Source organism: Bubalus kerabau, chromosome X, assembly GCF_029407905.1.
Source record: "Bubalus kerabau isolate K-KA32 ecotype Philippines breed swamp buffalo chromosome X, PCC_UOA_SB_1v2, whole genome shotgun sequence".
NCBI lineage: Eukaryota > Metazoa > Chordata > Mammalia > Artiodactyla > Bovidae > Bubalus > Bubalus kerabau.
The window spans coordinates 24,225,375-24,249,023 of NC_073647.1; the positions used below are offsets into that span (position 1 = coordinate 24,225,375).

General features: G+C 40.0%; 1 protein-coding gene across 1 annotated transcript in view; it reads right to left on the reverse strand.

Moving 5' to 3' along the window:
• LOC129639943 (MAP7 domain-containing protein 3-like) overlaps nucleotides 1-22,306 on the reverse strand; it is a 38,864-nt gene extending 16,558 nt beyond the window's left edge. Inside the window, exons 1-8 of the mRNA XM_055565240.1 lie at nucleotides 22,236-22,306; nucleotides 20,137-20,330; nucleotides 14,521-14,619; nucleotides 14,344-14,427; nucleotides 12,795-12,958; nucleotides 9,778-9,889; nucleotides 9,136-9,234; nucleotides 4,914-5,009 (exon numbers count right to left, since the gene is read on the reverse strand). Coding sequence (XP_055421215.1) covers nucleotides 4,914-5,009; nucleotides 9,136-9,234; nucleotides 9,778-9,889; nucleotides 12,795-12,958; nucleotides 14,344-14,427; nucleotides 14,521-14,619; nucleotides 20,137-20,330; nucleotides 22,236-22,306 — 919 coding nt within the window. The remainder of the gene's footprint in view (nucleotides 1-4,913; nucleotides 5,010-9,135; nucleotides 9,235-9,777; nucleotides 9,890-12,794; nucleotides 12,959-14,343; nucleotides 14,428-14,520; nucleotides 14,620-20,136; nucleotides 20,331-22,235) is intronic.
• Between the last annotated feature and the right edge of the window lie 1,343 nt (nucleotides 22,307-23,649).

Sequence of the window (23,649 nt, forward strand, 5' to 3'; positions counted from 1 at the left end):
ACCTTGGACACTTATAAAAAGTAATCTAAACAAAGTCACCAGGGCCAGGGATTTTGCCATTACAGGTGATTACATAAGACACTCTATATATGATTCTTTTAAGATAGAGTATAAACAAGAGCATCTTCTCACCCATACTAAAAACTGTAGTACGACAGTAATCAGAATTTGAGGAGGAAATGGCAACCCACTCCAGTATTCTTGCCTGGAAAATCCCATGGACAGAGGAGCCCCGTGGGCTACAGTCTATGGGTCGCAAAGGGTCAGACATGACTGAGCAACTAACACACAGTAATCAGAATGGGCTGGATCTCCAAGGTCTCTTCCAGTTTTAACAATCTAAATATTTTTAGCTTAAGAAATGGAAAAAATTATAATATCTGGTACTAGTTAGATGGAAGAAAGTGATAATACCAATGTTGGGAACTAGGCTGGTGGATTGGCACATGCTCCATGGAAGCATTTTGGCAATAGTGTATCAAAAGCCACTCTGAAAACTACATACTCTTTGTTCCAGCAGTTTCACTTTTAGGTTATCCTTAAGAGAAAATTATATTAAAAAATGAGTATGTATGTTGTTACTTAATACAGCATTGTTTATAATACTGAAACAACTGAAAATATAAATAGTCAACACAAAATTTGGACTATACTAAAGCAGTCATTAAGAGTAATAATACGCAATTTTTAGACACAGAAAACGGTATATTTTGAATCTAAACAAAAGCAGGTTATGACTGTACTTTATTAAAAATATATAAATGCAAATATTCAGTTATCAGTGAGTACTGGGAGAACAGGAAATTACATTAAATTTTTTTCACTAAATATTTATTGGTTTAAATATTTATTACTTTAAAATACACTTTTTTGTGTGTGTGGGCCTCACCAGGCAGCTTGTGGGATCTTGGTTCCCTGACCATGGATCAAACCCACAGCCTGGGCAGAGAGAGTGCGGTATCCTAACCACTGGACTGCCAGGGAAGTCCCTAAATATTTTTAAAAAGGTATTTGATGGTAGCTTTTTTAAGACTTGGTAAATATACCAAAAAGACTCAGCTATTTTTCAGGTCCTAACTTTTGGCAGAGAAAGCATTTTACTTACATACCTGTATGTGCCTAATCACTTATTTAACACTAACAGTTTGTGCTACAGAAAATAAAAGTATAATAACTAGATTTCTAATAGCTCAAGAAATTTAAGACAAACCATTGAGATTTTTGATGGGAGTAACATATTTTAAAAAGTAATTAGAATTCTAATTAGAAAAGGCAGAGGAACCAGAGATCAAACTGCCAACACTCACCAGATCACAGAAAAAGCAAGACAATTCCAGAAAACAACACCCACTTCTGCTTCAGTGACTACACTAAAACCTTGGACTGTGTGGATCACAACAAACTATGGAAAACTCTTCAAGAGATGGGAATACCAGACCACCTTACCTGCCTCCTGAGAAACCTGTACGCAGGTCAAGAATCAACAGTTAGAACCAGACACGGAACAACGGACTGGTTCCAAATTGGGAAAGGAGTACATCAAGGCTGTATATTGTCACCCTGCTTATTTAACTTCTATGCAGAGTACATCAGGCTAAAGGCCAGGCTGAATGAAGCACAAGCTGGAATTAAGACTGCAGGGAGAAATATCAATAACCTCAGATATGCAGATGATACCACCCTTATGGCAGAAAGCACAAAGGAACTAAAGAGCTTCTGGATGAAAGTGAAAGAGGAGAGTGAAAATGCTGACTTAAAACATTCAAAAAACAAAAATCATGGCATCAGGTCCCATTACTTCAGGGCAAATAGATGGGGAAACAATGCAAACGGTGACACACTTTCTTTTCTTGGGCTCCAAAAATCACTGCAGATGGTGACTGAAGCCACGAAATTAAGACACTTGCTCTTTGGAAGAAAAGCTATGAAAAACCTAGACAGCATATTAAAAAGCAGAGACATTTACTTGGTCGATAAAAGTCCAAACAGTCAAAGTTACCGTTTTGCTAGTAGTCAGGTATGGATGTGAGAGTTGGACCATAAAGAAAGCATGAGTCTGACTGATGTCCAAAAAGGACACTTTTGTTGGGATGAGCACACAACCGCTTAAATAAAGAAAACTGATGCTTTTGAACTGTGGTGTCAGAGAATACTCTTGAGAGACCCTTGGACTGCAAGGAGATCAAATCAGTCAATCCTAAAGAAAATCAATCCTGAATATTCATTGGAAGGACTGATGCTAAAACTGAAGTTCCAATACTTTGGCAAAGTATCCTTTGCATACTGATGCAAAGAACTGACTCATTAGAAAAGACCCTGATGCTGGGGAAGACTGAAGGCAGGAGGAGAAGGAGATGACAGAGGATGAGATAGTTGGATGGCATCACCAACTCAATGAACATGAGTTTGAGCCAGCTCTGGGAGTTGGTGATGGACAGGGAAGCCTGGCGTGCTGCAGTTCATGGGGTTGCAAAGAGTCCGACTGACTAAGCAACTGAATTGAACTGAGCTGAATTAGAATACCTCACAATACACTGGGGAGAGATGGGCAGAAAATAATTTGACACACATACAACTAGGCAGAAGCAAAGTCAGGAATTCGAATCAAGAGAAATAAAGCTGTGCTACAACAAAGTCTATGACAGCACTTTGGCTCACTAATCATATGGATGTTGACCGAAAAACAAGGAAAGGGGGCGGGATATATTCTGGAAAGGAAAAAGTGGAGGGAAAAAGGAGAAAATGGGAACAATGCATTAGAGCTCTCTATGACTGAGGACTTACTACCCAGAGGGATATTTAACATGATATGTGACCCATAACCCTGAAAATCTGTTTTACCAACAATCTTCTTTTAAACATTCTTTAATGTTTAAAGTCTTTACTGAATTTGTTACAATATTCCTTCTGTTTTAGGTTTTGGAATTTTTAGCCACAAGGCACGTGGGATTTTTAGCTCCCCGAACAGGGATCAAACCTAGACCCCCTACATTGGAAGGCAAAGTGTTAAAACACTGGACTGCCAGGGAAGTCCCTATTTTACTAACAATCTTTATGTTCTTAATTAAAAGCTAAAGAGCCACTCAATGTTATTCTTCCACATTTTAAGAAAAAAAAGAAGGTTGGCTTTCTCTCTTGATATTATTTAGGTTTTTCTATGTACCTAAAATCCAGCCCTTTTTATAATACTGTGATATATTTAAGCACAGGTCAAGAAACCCACGGAATTAAAATTTAACCACCACCAAAACTCCTGATCTCATCCTATAAATTACCCTGATAACTACCCCACTGTTTGCCATCGTAAAATAAATATGCAACCTAAAATATTGTGCAGACTTACTCATTTGCAAAGTATTGATTCAGATTAGTTTTATGCCTTTCTGTAAAAAATTAAGTGATCAAACCTACTTTTTAAGCACAAATGCTAACATTTTCAGGCACTCTATCCTATGCTTATTACCTGGATTATTGCTATTAAACTACTAATGAAGCAGTACTTTGTTCCTGGCTACTGACACTTTTGTTGGGATGAGCACGCAACCAATTCAAGTATTCTCCCAAAGAGAGGTATATAGCTAACAAACTAAATGATGAGAACAAACAGAAAGGACTCAGTCTGAGGTCTCACAAATAAATGAAGAAAGCAAGAAAGAGCAATGTGAACTGCTCTAAATGATAAGTATCCCAGCCTAAAAGCAGAGGCAATTGAGAACCACACATACATAACAGGATCAAACACTGCCACCTGACGGGACTGCACGGTGAGGGAAGATAAGACCTGAATAGACAGGCAAAGGCCCAGCATACCACAATAATCCCAATGCGGGGCTCCAGGTAATGTATCTATTACCATCTCCAATGTATGGAGTCTCTATGGAGAAACTCACATGTGGAGAAAAAAGGTGTAAATGACAAAAGCACTCTGACATGGATTCCTCCAGATATATGTCACTGGCAGTCACATTTGTCAAGTTCATTGCCACTAGCTCCCAGGGACTGAGTGAATGAAGTAAATCTTGCTGTAAATAGCTTGCTCCAATCAACTTTTAAGTTCATGAAGATCCCTGCCACAGTGACATTTGTTTTAATAGGATGTGACCTGAATCCTCTGTAAGTGAACACTTTGTTATGAAACAAAAAGGAACAATCATGTTTAATAGGGAAAACTTAAGGGAAAGGTGTCAGAAACAACTTTAAATAAACAAGTACTTCAGTAATAATTTTGAAATCTTGTGTGTAATGATCAGCAGTGAAAACACCCCCAAAGGACAGATGTGGATTATGCTGTGAAGCAGCAAATCTCTGAAGTTCAAAATGTGGCCAGTAATTTAGAGCTTCCCTGGTGGCTAAGAGGTTCAAGTGTCTGCCTCCAATGCAGGAGACCCGGGTTCGATCCCTGGGTCAGGAAGATCCCCTGGAGAAGGAAATGGTAACCCACTCCAGTATTCTTGCCTGGAGAAGCCCATGGACGGAGAAGCCTGGTAGGCTACAGTCCACGGGGTCGCAAAGAGTAGGACACAACTGAGCAACTTCCCTTTCCCTTTACTTTCTATATACGAACTAATGAAATGTTCGAAGGAATGAAGTGCCTCAGGACAAATCTATCTATACCAACATTCTATGGTCTGGTTCTCTGCTTCATGGCAGAATTACAGATTTTATTGTTGTATGACACTTAATGAGAACCAGACCTTCCCATAAAATTCAGTTTTGGGAAAAAGCAAAAAATAATAATAAAGAGATTCTTCTAGCTTCAGCCAAATAGGCATGTCACCAAAGTATATTTTTTAGTTAAAGAAGGGATATTTTGGCTTCCAATGTTTTGGAATGGCTTCTCAAGCAGCTGAATGTTGACATAAACATAACACATTTAAACCAGCAGTGAAGACTGGCACTTAGAAATAACTAACCAGGCCGTTTTTCTTCTACTTGTTCTGTTTCTATAGATGAATGCAGTCTGCTACATCTTCTATTCAAAGATGAACTTCGTCTCTTTTCTGGTGTTTCTGGAGATCAAAGGCAAAGAAATAATACTTTTTAAGAACATTAAGAAAAATTTTTGGTCATGCCACGTAGTATGTGGGATCTTAGTTCCCCAACCAGATATCGAACCCGCACCCCCGCATTAGGAGCATGGAGTCTTAACCAGTGGACCGCCAGAGAAGTCCAGGAACATTACTATTTACAAGCTGTTTAAACAGATTCCTTCAGGAGTGAGCCACTCCTTTTGTCCAAACATTTTTTTTTTTATCCTCAGTACTCTTCCTTGTAAGAATTGTTTTAAATTTCAAGTATTATGAAGAGATTCTACATGCCCAAAGTTAAAACCAGGTTACTCTTTAAGTATGTTATCCAAAGAGAAATAAAATTATCTAGGAAATAATAAAAAGAAAGAAAATGTCTCATACTGACTGACAATTTCAAAGTTCCCAAATTAGGAATACATAATGTATAATTTTAGACACAGTCCATGACATCTATTACTAAACTAATTTATACACTTTAGTTTTAATGAGTTTTATTTTTTTGGCTGCGCTGCATGGCTTGCAGGATCTTAGTTCCCCAAAGATTGAGCCCCAGGCCAAAGAGGTGAAAGCACCGAGTCCTAACCACCAGACTGCCAAGGAATTCTCTCAACTAGTGTTTTTAAAATAAAAATGATAATTAATATTTGGCACAGATGTCACAGTGGTAGCAACCCAAACTAGTCATATGGGGAAATCATCCCTTTTGTGTAGACACTTCCATTTCACTTTAAATATTCCGGCTCAGAATACTGATGGAAGTCTGTTTAAAGAAGAACCCTTTGGGGAATTCCACAGCAGTTCATGAGTTAGGACTCTGTGCTGTCACTGCCAAGAGTTCAATCCCTGGTCAGGGAGCAAAGATCCCACAAGCCGAGTGGCCAAAAGAAGAAAACAAGAATTCTTTGGGGGAGCTATAGATTAAAGTAAATACTGATACTGTAGCATCATTTGAAAATTCTAGAACTGATAATGTAATTGCACAGCACAATCCACAGAAATGTAATCAATTCGATCATGTGATAAGATCACCTATCCCTTACTATCACATTGCAAGAAATGACAAAATAGTGTGAATTTACGGTACGTCAGCACTGAGTAGAAGAAAAACAGATGATTTGAATCAGTCAAGATTTAAAGAAAGGCTATTTAGGAACTTCCCTGGTGATTAAGGCTGTATTTTCACCACAGAGGGCGCGGGTTTGATCCTTAGAGAATTCAAGACCCTGCATGCTGTACACACAGCATAGCCAAACATATTGTTTAAAAAATTAAAATATAAAGCAAGCTATTTGAAATATCACAGGTTAGATGATGAACTTCATTTGAGTTTGAAATGTTCATCTCTCTGGATTGAACAGGTTTTATTTCAGTTTGAAGGGATTTTACAAAGGTAAGCCAGTGAAAATATTGATTTTATTTTCCGTGGAATCATTAATTACAGCATTAATCATTTCAGAGTGTGTAATATACTACAATGGAGAAGGCAATGGCACCCCACTCCAGCGCTCTTGCCTGGAAAATCCCATGGACGGAGGAGCCTGGTGGGCCGCAGTCCATGGGGTCGCTAAGAGTCCAACACGACTCAGTGACTTCACTTTCACTTTCACGCATTGGAGAAGGAAATGGCAACCCACTCCAGTGTTCTTGCCTGGAGAACCCCAGGGACAGGGGAGCCTTGTGGGCTGCCGTCTATGGGGTCGCACAGAGTCGGACACGACTGAAGTGACTTAGAGGAATATACTATAAAGCAAGTTATTTCATAAAGTATCTTCCACACATACCTTCTTGGATTAAAAACAAGTCAAGATATAATTTAAAAAATTACTTGGAATTGTTTCTTCATTGCACTTCAACTCATTACTAACTTGAAAGCCATCACCTGTCCCTTTTCTTTACATGTTTCACAAATACAGCAGATACACAGATTAATGAAAACATACTAGCGTTTGCTCACTATAATAAAAATGTAAGAAATGTCTGTGGAGAAATCTTTGCGAATTCCTCCAATCAATTAGATAGTAAAACAGGGTCAACACTTGTGAAACAATTAAAATGAAAATATACAAATATGACATTGCAATGAATGTTCTCTAATTTTTCTAAAGGATTGACTTTTGTGAATAATAAATTAATTTTATTATATGATAAGCAAGGTGCTAGAGAAAATCTTCTTATATTAACATATTAATCTATGAATGAACCTGGGCTATATGCAAAAGTGCTCTGGAAAAGCATACTAAGGTTAATGACGGAAAGTGGATCAACTTCTGCTGGACTATTTACTACAAGAGAAAATGAGATGTGTCAAAACTGACAACAAAAGATCTCTCAAGTTCACTGTTGAAAATTTTTAAGAGTTCTAAAAGTACAAATGATGTAATTTAAGTATAAACAAAACAAAAAATCCTTTTTCAGCATATATTTAGACAAAAATGGAAATCTTGCCCACTAAGTTAAACACTGCTACAATTAACTAAATATATGCTTTAAATGATATCCAGCATCTTTTTTCCACACTGGAATTGTAGAGCAATCAGCATGCTCAAAAAATGCTCAGACACCTAATAACACAAAAGAAACATTTTGAATTCAAACTAAAATTATGCCTGTTTCAATTCACAAGGTACAAAAATTGTACATCTTTTCTACAGCCAAGTTTGAGAGAATGAAGTGGAATATGTTTACCATGTCTTTTTCCTGCAAAGATCATGTCTGTTTTTTTCTCTGGAAAGAAAAAGGATTTTTTTGATGGGTATGGTTATCTAATCCATTCCAACTGTCAGTGAAAAGCACCATGTAGTATAAGCCAGATACGGTCAATGACACACTCAGGTCAAGATTTTTTTTAAAATAAGGAATGCTAGGGAATTCCCTGGTGGTCCAGTCATTAGAACGCCACGCTTTCACTGCCAAGGGTGCATGTTCAATTCCTGGTCAAGAAACTAAGGAGTGCTAATTCAAAGGGCAAACACCAGGAGCAAAATGTATTTGAAGTATCTGCAGTAGATAAGTTTTATTTTCTTTTAAAGAGTGCTGCATTACCTCTACAAAGAGTTGTAAAGTAGAGCTTAGAAATACTCTCTCATTAACAGTTAAAAACCACTTTATTTGCTTTGAGGAAAAACACAGACTTGTTAGTGGAATGTACAGTTTAGAATTATGATCGAATGACCAAAAAATTATGATCAGATAACCAAAATATAACCCACAGAAGAGCAGGGTGGAATGGAAATCACTGCATTTCTTGGGGTCTTAATTATAAAATAGGAAGGTAACTTGCTTGTCAACTTTACATATATATGAAGCAGATCAACCTGTCCACTGCTATATATCTGCTATTATTTTTCTTAAATTAGGTAATATTCATGAAACTTAACGGAAACTGAATGGACTACTCTAGTTTCTGGAAAAACGGATTTCAGTTTTAGCTTAGACAGAATATGGATTAATTCTAAAATAAATTATTGTGTCACTTAATGGCAATGTCTTTGGGTCAAAATATATTTCATAGCTGTTGGGCTACCTGAGCCCAACAAACCCATCTGATACCAGTAGTACACAAACCAAGAAACAAGGGGCTTCTCTGGTGGCACAGTGGTGGAGAGTCTGCCTGCCAACACAGAGGACATGGGTTGGATTCCTGATCTGGGAGGATCCCACACGCTTTGGAGCAACTAATAAGTACGTGTGCCACGATTCCTGAGCCCGTGCTCTGGAGCCTGGGCAACTACAACTACTGAGCCCATGTGCCACGGCTACTGAAGCCCATGCGCCCCAGGGCTCACACTCGACAAGGGAAGCCACCACAACGAGGGGCCTATGCACTGCAACGAGAGCGTAGCCCCTGCTCACTCAAACTAGAGAAAAGCCCACGAAGCAACAAAGACCCAGCCAAAAATTTAAAAATTCTTTTGTAAAGAAACAGGGATTTATACTGATGAAAATACAAAAAAGTAATGACCATCTCTACTGCGGAACGTGGTGCTCTTCTAAAATAAATCTAAATGTCCTACGATCTAAAGAGTAAGTGGTACTATAGAAATACATATAAAGACTTGATTTCACTGGTTTGAAATTCAGTAAAATACATGAAATAAATACTTACTCTTGGCAACAGAATTTTGAAGACCAGTAGGTGACATTTGTCTATGTAATCCACAAGTCCCCTGCTCAAGCCTTTCAGCAGATGTAGTATGTTTGTTGACTGAGAAAAGATACAAGATTTACTGTACTCATATTTAAAAGAGCATCAGTAGCTGAAACAAGATGAGCTCATGATGTACTTATACAGAGCATAAACATGTATTAATTAGGTACACAATGCTCACTGTTGATCATTCCTTATAAATTATGGAAATTTAACTTACATTTTATGCAATTGCTTAGAATTACATCCACACATAGGAAAAATTATAGTACATCATTAGTAAACAGGGCAATTTATTTTTAAAATATGCACTGGATAAAGGTGTGTAAAGCTTATCAATTATTCATTTTAACACAGATTACAAGTTTAAATGGTTAAGATTTTGGATATACTGTATAAAATAAAGTTATTCTAAAATTTCACCTGTTTCTTTGGCAATCTCACACGACACAAACTTCAATGCATGCCAAAGAATATATGGCAGTGTTTTCACTTAGGAGACAAAGCTGAAAACCCATTGTAAATGCAACCTTATACCAACAGCTAATATTTACATGTGAAAATGAATAAACTTCAAAGTTTAGCAGTTGTATTAATTACCGGTCTTATTTTGGGAATTTACTGTCGTAGAGCCTGCCCACGACCCCCTTTTTTGACGGTCAATGCAGCTGCTCCTTTCCAGTGTACGATGAAGGATGGCTTTGACTTTCTCCTATTTAAAATAAAAGCCAATAAATGTTTACGTATGTATTATATTCACTAGTATAATTCTGATCTATCAGTTATAAAATACCCCTACCACCAAATTTTTTAATCAGGCAAAATTTTTTTTTATAAAAGAGAAAAGTTAAAATTGGAAACACCTCAGGTATGAATCCATACTTTCCCAACTAAGTAGGTTTTAATCTTACGGATAGGAATCGAGAAACTCACCATGCTTCCCTCTTTGCTTGTTTCATCAGGAAATTTAGAAATAAAGGTGTAGCCTATTCCAGCAACTATACAAGGACTGAGTAGTATGCTTCGATGTATGCTCATCATACCTTATGTTTTATTATTTTCTTATTTTAATTTCCCCCTCTGCTTGATTCCCTCAAACATTTATTTTCTCATTTGGTTGTGGTATATAGTTTTAAAAATATACCTTAAATTCTTTGTAGAATGAGGCAGGATAAAAAATCAACTAATATGTGTAAGTGAAACTATGCCAGATCATCTATTATATCCACATTTCTAACTTCTTAAATTCTGGTGTTAACTAATCAAGTTTTTAAAAAGAGATGTGTTTGTCTTGACCTCAGCTTTAGTCTAAACCGTGCAGGATAACAGGTCTATGAATGCAAATGCTACACAGTGGCCAAACAGCGCCACTGTCAGAAATGAGATGCAGTTTTCTATGCCTCATCTCTGTGCTGTAACATACCATGGACTACACTCACGTAAGCAAATCAACCTCAGGGCCAGAAAGTTTTCTATTCTTCCCTGACAGCAACTGTTTCCTAGCAACATCATCCTTACAATGTTCCCAGTTTAGAGGGTGAACATATTAGGAAATTGGAATCATCCATATCCTCTGAGGAGAAAAGCAACTGCAATTTTAAAATGAAACTTATCTAATGACAACATTTTAAATTATATTTTCTAACAGAAAGGAAGTTGTCCTAAATTACTTAGACACCCCAGAAGTATAATAAAGATTACACACAGAATATTCTTGTATTATTAAAACCTCTCTCCTAAGCTCTTTTGCTGTTTCCAGATGTGCTGACCCTCCATGCTCTTTCAGGTTCCTTCTGGCATCTGCAGCTCATGTGCAAGCTCCTGTCCTCCTTCCCATGTGCCCCTCACACTCGCCCCTCCTCCCCACCACTGAGTCTGGGGTTTTTTCCTGCTCTGCTGAATCATTCTCTTTTTCTATGTGCAGCCTCCTAAGTGATGAGCGGTCCCTGCTCTGTCTAGGGCTTTCCCGCACTAGCTCTCTGGGGCCAGTTCTCTTTGGACCTTTCCCCTTGCCTTCTGGGCTCTTGTCTGGCGCTCTCTCTCTGGCTCCCACCCTGTCTACAGTGCCATTTTGTTGCTTCTTCCTTTCCTGTGTTCTCTCTCAGGTTCCTCTTCTCCTAAGATGGTCTTTTCTACTCGCAGTCCTTGGGGCTCTCCCTCTGTCCTCCAGGGGCCTTTCCTGACCCAGCACAGTTTCCTATTTTACTCTCTTTGGTTCTGTCTTTGTCAAGTTCAGTCTCTCTGGCCTTGACTCCTCTTTACCACAGAGAAGTAATTTTAAGGAGACATTTCACAGAGGAAGATAGAGTGATACAAGTTCTGAATGAGAATTCATTCAATACTGGAATGTGGGCAAAAAGACAGAGAAGGTGCTAGTGAACCATGGACAGGGAAGAAACACCACAGGAATAGTCCTAAAATAAAGAAGATTCACCGACGGGGATAAGGAGGTGGGGAGGGTTAGGCATTTTCAAGAGCCAACTGTGTGTAAAAGTTAGGAAGAAAAGTGAGCGCTAGAGAAAGACACAGAGAAGAGGGCTCTTGGGAGAGAAATGGAAACAAAGGGAAAAGGAAAGAAAAAATATTTTAAAATTAGAGCAACAGAAAAAAAAAGAGAGGTTAAAAACCCCCACACTGAGAGAACAATGGCAGAAACTCCAAAGATGAGGAGCAAAAAGGAGGGAGAAGCTAAGACAAAGAAAGGAGAAAGAAAAAGGGGGTGCTATTGGCGGGAAAGGGCCAGAGCCAGACAAAGAGCCAGAGACAGGCCAAGGCTCCCTCAGGGACACTTGAGGGGCACTGGAACAAAGAGCAAGAGAGAATGACAGTGAAGAATAGGATGGAACATGCCAATTCCAAAGGAGCCAAGGACACTCATAGTAAAGATGTGCAACAACCTACAGGAGAAAAACTTGGTGTCAGAGAGAATCCTACAAATTCAGATAGGTAACCAGATGCCCACAGAGAAAGAGCCAAAAGCAAACTGACTGAAGAGGGACAGGGAGGGAAAGAGAGGGCAGGACAAAGGTAGTGACTCGTATCAACAGAGTGCCAAAGACACCCAAACAGAGTCCAGATAGCAAGACAGCAAGGCCACAGCACAGAGAAAGGAACAATAAGGGGAGAGCGAGAGAGAGCAAACAAAAGGGAGCCGGGAACCATGGGAGAGTGGAAGGCTCTGATCCAGCTGGGCTCTGCCACTCTCACAATGAGGGCAGTGGTGAGAAGGGGGGTGGTCGGTCATGGGCAGAGGGGGCCCTATCAGAGAGGGCCTGAGAGTGGGTGGTGAATACCAGGCAATGGGACAACACCTTTGGTAGGAGAGAGAGCGCGCCTCAGAACAAAGCCCAGGCTGCAGGCACCCTGCAGGCGCACAGGGCTCTCTCCCTGGATGCGCAAGGCTCGCCTTCACCTCAGTTACTAAGCCTCAACTCAGGCCTCAGATCAGGATGGGGCAAGAGCCGCTAATGTTTAAGGAAAGACCAAAGAAGAATTGGTACTAGTTCCAGAAGAATCGGGGTCGGTTCCAATAAATGCAGAGAAGGGCTAAGAAAAAAGTACTGCAGAACCAGGCAACATAGTGTATCATCTGATTAACAAAGAAGAAAAACACATACCCGTTCCTCCTCTAACATTTCGTTTCTCTTTTTTTCTGCAGATATTCTCCGTTGTTCACCCTTTTCTTTCTGTTCCCTCAGCTTTCGCTGTTTTTCTTCCATCTGTTTTTCATATATGATCTTAGACTTTCTTTCTTTTTGAAGTAGCTGTGTCTCTCTATTAGCTGAAATATTCCAAAAGCAAGGTAAGAGCCAAGAAAATGTTTAAGTTTTCCACATTACAGAGAAGGAAAGTTAGTGTATTTTATTCTCTTTCTTAAAAATAACATAACCTGTGCTAATAACTAAAGATTTATTATATAAATGACCAGAGATGGCCACGAAAGAATCATTTCCACTGGGTGTTCATTTAACTCCTGAGAACTGAATTGGCTTAAATGACTCTCCTCCTGTCCAAACTAAAATTCCAAATTCAAAAGAGATATTGTCTTTCATGTGATGTTTCTGCTGACTTGAGCTGAAGTCAAACCCCATCAGATTAATATGCTGTACATTAAAATAAGAATTAAAAAACACATGGCCAGAACATATGGCTTTTTCCCTTCTAATACGCAACTTCTTTTTAAAGGCCTCATCTAAACAGACCATATTAAGCATGCCAATTTGACCTTCATGAGCTTAGGCACATACCATATTACTGACCAGCATGATGTTTTCCGACATTCAAATTTCCTCTCACTAAAGCCTGAAGAGCATCCATGCAGTTGTAAAAATACTCTTCTAAAGAGCTACAGGAAGAAACTGCTCCTCACCAAAACAGAGACAACTGCTATGCCATTTGAATGAAGGTAAGCACTAGTTTTGCAGTGGATTTACAGGGCCAGATGAGGAAAATAAATAGCTGAAAAAGCATTCTCTCAAGATTATGGTTCTTTTAGAAAAGAATATTATTTTTTAATATAAATTTACTTATTTTAATTGGAGGATTCTTTTAGATCTTCATTGATACCAAGTCACACTTGAGACAGCATAGCTATCCGTGAAAGACACCATATCTATGGTAAGATTATTAGCAAATTCATTTATGTTTTTGGCCGTGCCATGGCTTGTGGGATCTTGGTTCCCCAGTCTGGGATTGAACCCCAGGCCTCTGGCAGTGAAAGCACAGGGTTAACCACTGGACCTCCAGGGAATTCCTTCATTTTTGTTTTCAGAGTCATTTTTACTGAAATCCCCATTTTGCTTGTTTCTACAAACACTGAAGAAATTTTCATACTTTAGTTTTCAGAAAATTAAAGCTAACAGAAACTACTCTTTCAAAAATAAAACAATTTGGCCAAATATTGTTCTCTATCTCATTTAGTATATGCTTTTAATCCAATATAACACAAAGTAAAAAGTAACACATACTGTATAACATATACTATTAAAAAAAGATTAAAAAGTAAAACCACTTTGAAAATATGTAACCTTCATGTAAAATGTATTCATTTTGATTTTTTTTAAAGTCTAAAATATACCATCATCCTGATTCATTTTGCTGTACAGTATAAACTGATGCAACATTATAACGTAACTATACTCCAATAAAAATTAATTTAAAAAATACCATCATCTTGTCTTTTTTTCTCTTGTCTCCGCTCCTTTACTAATCTTTGTTTGATGTCATTTTTAAGCACAGAGCCATCTATTACTAAAAAAAAAGAATATAATTAGATATCAATAGGATATCAAACGTAAAGGAAATAACACTTTGACATCGATTAAAGTACTTTAGAAATTATACCTGGCTTAAATGGTGATTTTATATTTGAAGGCGGAGATGCAAGTGAACTAAAGCTACCTTGACTTCGTCTTTCTTCAGCAATGGCATTAGCAGCAGCAACTATAATACAGGGAGATAAAGGAAAGGGATTAAATATTAAGAAGACAAACAGCTAATCCAGGGGCGGCAAATTGTATCTTCGAGAATAAAGGATAGCATCTCTTCTAGAAGGCATGACAGATGACTCGGGGTCAGCAAAGACATACTGAGAACCTATGATGTTCAACAAGAATTCAACCAAGAATTAACCCTGTTTACTGTAGACATGCCAGCCTATCTGCACACAGTTGTCAGTGGAAGCAGCAGCATGAGCTGGTGGACGAATAACAGCTCATGAGTAACAGATCTCAAAAATGCCTCAGACAAGACATTACACCAAGTACTAGGAAAACTGAGCTGGCAAGGAGTCGGAAAAAATGTTTCGCCATAAATTGGGCGAATTTAAACAAGATTTGGAGTTTATAGATTTGAATTTGGTAGCACAAGTGTCAACAGTGAGAGCCTCAGAGATTGGGCCCAATATTAAGGAGAACATTTATAAATTACCTTGATCAGGGGCTACCGACCCTGGCTCCCCAGTAGTCACCCAAATTGTTTTAAAAAAAAATGAGCAATGCTTTCCCCTCCCCACTTCCACTCTCTGAGAATGGGGCCCAGGACTCTGCAGTTGCTAAAAGCTCTATTCTGATGCATAGTGAAGGTGGAGAAACACTCAAAGAAGTTCCAATGGGATGGTATTTTTCGAGGTAGGAAAATACCAAGTTAATAAATATTAACACATCTTGTGTAAACAGGTCGAAAATGGTCAATAAACTTCAATAACGGTTAAGTATAAGAGTGTGGGAGCACCATTTGAGGGAAAGTAAGAAAAACTAAAATTGTGGGTGATACCAAAACAAGTTATTGGGGAATTCCCTGAACTCTTTCCATGTATGACTGTATCTAAAATGCCTCACAGTAGCAGGCATCTTCAGGAAGGACCTGGAGAAGAACACTGAAAACTCTCTTCTACCCTAGTATAAAAGCACAGGAAACATGCCCCTGTGATACTGCATACATACAGTTCTGGTCTCTACATATCAAGAAAAACGCACAACAGTTGAAGACGGGCAGTTAAAATAAGAGACTAGAGGGTCTGTGGTTGTACTCAGAATGAATGGACTCTGAGATGTTACTTGCCACTGATGAAAGATATCTGGGAGCCATTTGACAGAGTAACCCTGAAAGTGACACACAACTGCTGCCATAGAGACCACCGTTTCAAAAGGGGAAATGATTTTTTTTAATCCCAGAGACCAAATAGCTCAGATAATCCACGATCTAGCTAAATCTGAATTGAAGATTAGACTCTTCTAAACTTCTTCAGTTATAAACTTCTTCAGTAATTTATCAATTTTGTGGACCACAATTATTCTCTGAATTTCAGTCCTGGTGTATTAAGAAAATTCCTATATAGTCTCTAAGTTAAATAAACCATCCTACACCCACCCCTTCCACTCACATTTCCACAATTTTGTGGAGCACAATTATTCTCTGAATTTCAGTCCTGGTGTATTAAGACAATTCTTATATAGTCTATAAGTTAAATAAACCATCCTACACCCACCCCTTCCACTCACATTTCTATGTGAGCATAGAGAAAACCACCGCTGCTTTTGTATATTCCGTTTTCCTGCTTAAAAGTCCTAAGGAAAGTCCATATTTTGGCACAATTTAGTTGGCCATAAGGACAATTTCCCTCAAAATGTACAATTTTACCACAGTTAAAGATCTTATTAATCACAAGTAAACGTAAAAGTAGTTGTTGTGGCAATAATTAACCATACCATATACAGGTTATAATATCAAATCTAATTTTTTTTTTTTTTTTTGGCTGCACAGGGTGGTTTGCGGGATCTCAGTTCTCTGACCAGGGATTGATCCCAGGCCATGGCAGTGAAAGTGCCAAGTCCTAACCATTAGACAACCAGAAAATGTCCCTCAAATCTGATTTTTAGACCCTTACTTCCAAATTCCTACTGACAAGAAATATATTCACCAAAAGGACAGGCTCTAAAAATGTCCAGACACTAGGGGAAAGCCTCCATGTCTGGAGTTAACAAAAGAAACATTTTATTCAACTCCATTCAATGCAGAATTTAATTCACTTTAAAGTAACAGGTGCAATAGAGTATTTCTATAGTTCTTATACTAATTCTCAACTCCAAATTAAAGTTAAAAGTTACTTTCTGCCTGGAGATTAAATAAGAAAACATGTAGATTTTATTACTAAAACTGAATTATGACTCTTAATCTGTATTTCCAAAAAACGGCCATAATCAATAATGTATATCACTTTCACCATTTATGAAGTTGTTTTCATTGATTACCTCATTTAATTCTCATAATAATCCTATAAAGTGGATATTATTTTCTTTACAGATGAGCAAACTGAAGCTAAATATAACTTTCCCAGATTACACAGACAGGAACTGGTAAAGCCAGAACTTACTTCAATTGTAACTTTACTTTGAAATATTACATAATTATGAAGGACCAGACTGTACAAAACCCACATCAACCTTTATATGGCTTAGTTTAATACTCCTACTTCAGCTACTTTTAAGGTTACTTCTTTGTAAAATACCACAAGGAATTAAGATCTAAATGTATACAACTTATTCAACAATAAGTAAATGAAATATATTGGTTTTGGTATAAAACATACTTTGGAAATACAGCAATGGAAATTATTTTAAAATAAAGCATTTACCCTTTTATTTTTTTTAAAGAAATAGCTGTGGCTAAGAAAAGCCTAACTTTGAAGAAAATGTGTAAAAAACAATACAAAAAGAAAACGATTCTCTCTTTTTTTTTTTTTTTTGGTGGCACCTCAAGGCTTGTGGCAATTTAGTTCCCCAACCAGGGATTGAACCCTCAGCAGTGACAGCAGAGTCCTAACCCCTGGACCACCAGGGAACTCGGCCATTCTCCTTCTACGAGGAGAAAATAAAAATCATTCCAGCTATCTAACCCAATAAAAGCCTCAGAATAAAATGAACCAAAAACAGGTGCCACTAGAATGCCAAAGTTAAAGAATATTTTACACTTGGTAGACTTTTAAAAGATATCATTGAAATTTTGAGGCCCCTTCTGGACATAAAGCATTTTAGGTCATTACTGACTTCAACATAGTAGAAAATTTCTGCTTCTCTCCTAAACCTCCTTCCTCAACACACAATCTGTGTCATAAGGGCTCTGCTCTACTAGGGCAAGCAAAATGCAAGAAAGGAAGAACATTTTTCTAAGACAGTTATTTCAAGAACGGTAATAATCTTCCTAAATCTGCACCCAGGCACGATCACCCCAAAATGTTTAACCTTATGAGACATCAATGATAAATACTCATCCCAAAACTTACTAGCAATTCTACACTGTCTGCCACAGTTGTTGCTCTTGACATCACAGAGTTCCACATAACATCTACAGCCCCACCTCTCCATGACCTTTCTTCAGTACTAACTGGAAACATTAAATCACATCAACTAGTGAAATAGTATTTTTTATTACTTAGCAAAGGGCATAGATTGCAAAAAAAAACTAATGAAAGGTTTTTTAAAAAGTATTTTAAGAAGGGCTATGGTTGTGGCAAGAAACAAGCATACCATGAAACCAAATTGCTACAGATTAACGAATATAGTGCTCTTCACTGTTGTTTGGGTAACAGAATAAGAGGTAAATTGCTACAAGTCTTGAGCTCCTGCTGGATGCAGTCTTCAAAGCTAGGCTGCCGGTGGTATCTAGCAGCAGACTGTCTTCCAGCAAGCCAGTCCCCGAGCCTTCCCACACAGCTGCTGGCCCAGTCCTGGGTCCACCCTTCTTCAAAGCTGAGTAGTTTGGAGTGGTGGGGTCCCCTGCAGATCCGTTCCACCCGCACCAAGGCTCTCTGTTCATGGCCTTATTACTCAAAGTTTGCATGTCATTAGGCCAGGGAGAGGGTGAGAAAATATTAAGAAAAAAAAAAAGAAAGAAACCAAAGAAATTTGCAATCAGGGAACAACAAAAATAAGGGGGATTCAAGGAATTTTGCCTAAAACAGCAACAAAGTTTACTCACTGTTATTTGTATAGGAGAAAAGTAGCAATTGCCACAGAGGGGCAGCACATTTCATTGACCCTTTGTCCCCTTCAGGAAAATGCTGTGACCATGAAGTAAGTTCTTTCTCATCAAGGTGATCCTCTGAAAACTTTAATATGTGATGTTTTCATTTCTAATATGAAATGGGCAGCAAAGATGTCAACTAGGGTTCTGGGTTAAGCCTTTTTTGTTTTCAAGTTTTTGGTTTGAAATACTGTGAATTACAAGCAACTGTCCCATGTAAAATTTTAAAAATACTTTACAATGTTCAATATAAAAAATACGTTGGGGTGGGGGGGGGCCGCGGTTATCCAGAATGCTGGTTAGTTTAAATCAGTGAAATAAGTCAATGTCAGAGAACCTTAGGTGCCAATAAGCAATAAAACAATCTGAATTTATTGCAAACTCTCCCTGTAGGTGAACCATAATAAACTAAAGACATAAGAGTTTTTCCCCCTGTGCCATAATGAAAGTGTATTTGCTGCTGACATAGTCTCTGCGGAGTTAATTCAAAGCGTTCTGAAGTAACATAAACCCTTCCAATTGCAGCCAGTCTAAATTAATTTAACTGCAAATGGAAAATTCCCGAAGGACTTCAATCAAATCAAGAAGACGGTTGTACTCAAGCTCATATAGGAGGAAACTAGCTCGAGAACTAAAAGCAACCTCCCACAAGCAACATATACTAGCTCAAGCACTGGAGCAGTCTCCTGGGCTAAGCCATGCGCTGCCAAATTTTATAAAATAAAACGATTTGGGATCAAAATTTCTTTGGTGATGAGACCAGTTTAGAAGAAAGCACCCAGAAGCGCTGAGTTTCGTTCAGTTCAGCCTAGGGTCTGCAAGACGTCCCACGGAAGGTGACATCCTGGCGATCACGTGCTACAGGAGGCAAGCCAAGAGGAGCGGGGGATGGGGACAAGTCTCATCCCAAATTTCAAATCAAGACCCTCACGGCCCCCTCCTCACAGGACCTTAACCAGATCCTAACCAGGAGAGTGCTGGAGGTCAAGCCTCCGGAGAGCCCGGGGTTCCGATTGTGGAAGACGAAGAAAGCTCGAGCGTCGAGGGCTCAGGGAAATCTCCAGGACTGCCCGCCGCCCCCCAAAGGCAGGCGGGGCTCGGGGTTGTCCTCGGGCTCCCGGGTGCCAGGCGCCCGCCCTCCCGCCCCAGTAGCGCCCGTTAGTTCTCTCGGGCCCCGCCCGCCGGAGGGGGTGCGGCCGTCGGCAGTGGCAGTTGGACCGCGGGGCTGAAGGACTTGGGCTGGTCTCCCCTCCCGCCCTCGGCCCCTCTCGGCGACCCGTCCCGTCCCAGGGCGCTCCGACGGGGGTGAGAGGAGGACCCGACGGCGCGCGAGGCGACTCCGGAGTCGAGTTCTCCCGCTCCGACGATCCCCGAAGCCGCGGGAATCCCGCGTCCCGCACGGGCCCGAGAACCCCCGGGAGCCGCCGGCCCGCTCACCCATCCGTTCGCGCAGTCCCTTCAAGGATGTGCCGCCGCCGGCGCGCTCCGCCACCTTCGGAGCAGCCGAGCCGGGAGCCGCTACAGGCGCTGGGGCCCTAGTGCGCAGGCTCTCGCGCAGCCGCTGCGGGGCCGGCGCCGTGGCGTCGTCGGGGGGCGGGAAGGGGCGGGGCCCAAAGGGCCGCCGCGCCCACCTCGGACCCGCGACCGGTCAGCGCTGCCTTCTGCGCAGCAAGTTGTGAGCCGCTGGGCGGTGACGACCAGGTGTAAATAAAGACACCCTCTTCTACTTTCCCTGCTTTCCTTGCACCGTGCGTCCTGGAGGCCGGCCGATGATCAGCCGGCCATCCAACATTTCCTTTTTCCTCACTTGACCTAACAACGCAGGAACATCTTCTCTTCATTCGTTTGTTCACTTATGGAGGTCTTCTTGAGTGCCTCCTTGGTGCGCTTGCATCATGAGTTTGCTAGTCTTTGAAACACGACGGAAAGACCCAGATTGAGGGAAGAGTGATGCTCTAGGGTTCCTGTGATGCTCTAGGGGGCTTGATCACAAGGAAAGATTTTCTTAAAACTGTAGAAGAACTCGTGACACTGTTAGGTCTCAAAGTTGTGTGAATTATCTTTAGAGTGTCTTTAGGTCTTGAAAGTGAAGGAGAGGACTTATGGATGTTAATCACTCCAGATACATAATTATATATTACATATATAATATTCATAAACGATTCCTATCCGGAATGCATAAAGATCTAAAAAATATTTAAGAAAAAAGCAATTCCCCCCAAAGGGAGCAAAAGGCATGAGCAAGCCTTTCACAGGAGAGAAAACACAAATGGCAATAAGCATAAAAAAAAAAGATTCTCAAACTCTTAAGCACTCAAGAGGACACAAATGAAAACCACAAGATACCATGTTACACCTACAGATTTGGCAAAAATTTAAGAGCGGAAAGTAAGTGTTGGTGAAGATGTAGTTTAAATATTGGTGGAGAAAAATAATACTGTAAACCAACTAGACTTCAATTTGAAAAAATACTAGTGTGTGTGTTTTTTTTTTGGGGGGGGGGCGGGGAACTTTCGGCACTATAGTACCTGAAGCCCTGCTCCTACTTGTATAGAGACACCAGTGTTCTGCATGATATACATAATGGTAGCCATGATTATTAAGACACATGATTAGGGCACTAGCAAAGCACATATACCTACACAGAAATTCAGCTTTGATGAATTTATCTGGAACATCACCAACAGGTCTCTTTTAATCGATAGATAAACCCTTCTTTTTCTCCAACATCTTTGACAGATCACTGTGAAACATTCAGTAGGTGAGTCATTCAACAAAAGCTTTTATGACCACCCATCCTGCGCCTGACTGGTTGGCTAGAAAGAGACAGGGAAGACCCCCTTAGATGTATCTCTGGGGCTACAGCAGCTCCCTAAGGAGCCCCCGCAGGACTGTCTGTACATTTCTCAGAAAAATTTTGGAACTGAAGACTGCCATCTTGGGGAGACTGAGTGTGTTCTGGAGCCAACTCACTCAGAGCTGGGAAACAACCCAGGCCACTTAACTTCTCTCCGCCTCTGTTTGGAAAGCCTATGTTCCCCAGTGAGCAAAAAAACCCTGAATTCCTGCTATTTCTTTCCTACTTGGCTGTTTTTTCCCTTAAACCTGACACCAGCAGGAAAAATATTCAGAAACCCCACTCATACTAGGTCTAGGAATTGTCACTTTTTTTCTACTAATACATTGAATTCATATGTAATAAACACTCAGTGCACTTATCAAGTCTAACAATTTGTATTGAAACTGCTACCATCACAGCCCTGCGGGAAGAGTTCTAAGCTTCACAGCCGTGAGACAACTGTCCCTCTGCATCCTAGACTACCTGCCAGATTCATCCGTTATATACACAGTCGAGTCAGGGCTCTGGTTTTTCATTCTCTCATTTCTGACTCTTGTCTCACATCTATTGCCGCTTGGCCGTGACACAGGGGGAAGAATGATGCTTCATTCTGGACTCATCTCTTCCAATTCGACTCACACGTTTTCCTCCCTTTTCCCAAATCTGCACTTTCCTTCTCTCTGAGTTCCAGGCTCACCTCAGGCTCTGGTCATTTCTTGCTTGGTTGATAGCAGCTTTCCCAGCTCCAAAATTCCTACTGCAGCACATTGCCCCGACCCCCTCCCACACCAATGACCCTTCAGTCCCCCTCTCCCACTCCCCCCTTTCCCCTTCCCTTTGCACTGAGGACCAGGGTGACCTTGCTCTTTCCTGGGATGTGGTGGGGGAATGATTCTCATGTCCTGAGATCACCAGGGTGGGGGGCGTGAGCTTCTGGGGAGAGGAGGAAGAGGCCAGCACTGTCAGTTGGAGCAGACAAACAGATGGGAAGGGCGTCACGGTGGTGGCGCAATCTGCTAGGAGCAGTGGCTGCATCTTAGAGTCTTAGATACTTACTGTTACTTAGTAACAGATGTCATTTGTCCAGTACTTACACATTGGCAGACACAGTGCTTAAGGTTCTACATGGATTATTTCATCTAATTCTTATACCACTTCGTGATGCAGCTTCTGTTATCTCCTCATTTTACAGATAAGGAAAGAGTTAACCTCCCTGGTGTTAGCACAGTTAGCAAGTGGCAGAGCCAGGATTCAAGGCCATGTATATCTAGTACTTCTTGCACTGTGTCTTCTAATGTACCCGAGGATGAGCCCTAGTCCACTTTTAATTCCTAGCCCATGCCTTCACTTCTCCATTGATGCAGTCCCCACACTCAGCCTATTATTTTTTCTGGCTCAGCCTTGTGGCACATGAGATCTTCGTTTCCCCATCAGGACCAGGGATGGAACCTGAGCCCCTGCATTGGAAGCTCAGAGAGTCTTAACCACTGGACTACCAGAGAAGTCCCTAGACATGCACTTTTTATCACTGGGGAGGTCTTCCTAAAATTAAATCTTTTAACTCAAAACCACTATGACAGTCTCTTAAGTCTTTAATAAGATGGACACAAACTATTCAATAAGAAACCATTGAAAATGGATGTTTAATATATATCTGACAATAGAGATAAATATGACTTCTCTTAAGCAGCCTTTCTTCTAGAAGGCTCAGCTAAGACTGTAAATGCCAGGTACTCAGGGCTGACTTCAATATGTATGTGTAAAGGAAAATGTGCCACATCTATTTCACTGTTTATCCTGTAATGAATATTTTTGAATGAATGAAAGAGTACTGAAAGCCTCCACAGTACTGAAGGAGGAAGAAATGAAAATATTTTCAATGGCCACTGGGGTGTTGAAAAGGTCTAGGCTTAAAATTATTAAAGGGCAAGAAAATGTCCTTATATTTTTTGCTTGACTTCAAATACAGTAGAGCAAACATGGGCTGTGTCTTCTCCTTCTAAATACAGGGCCTGTAATATAAAAGGAGCTTCAGGGGATGCCAAAAAGCATAAAATATCAAGGAATGCCCTTTAAAGACACTTTGAACTTTCTAAAAGAGTTAAACCTTG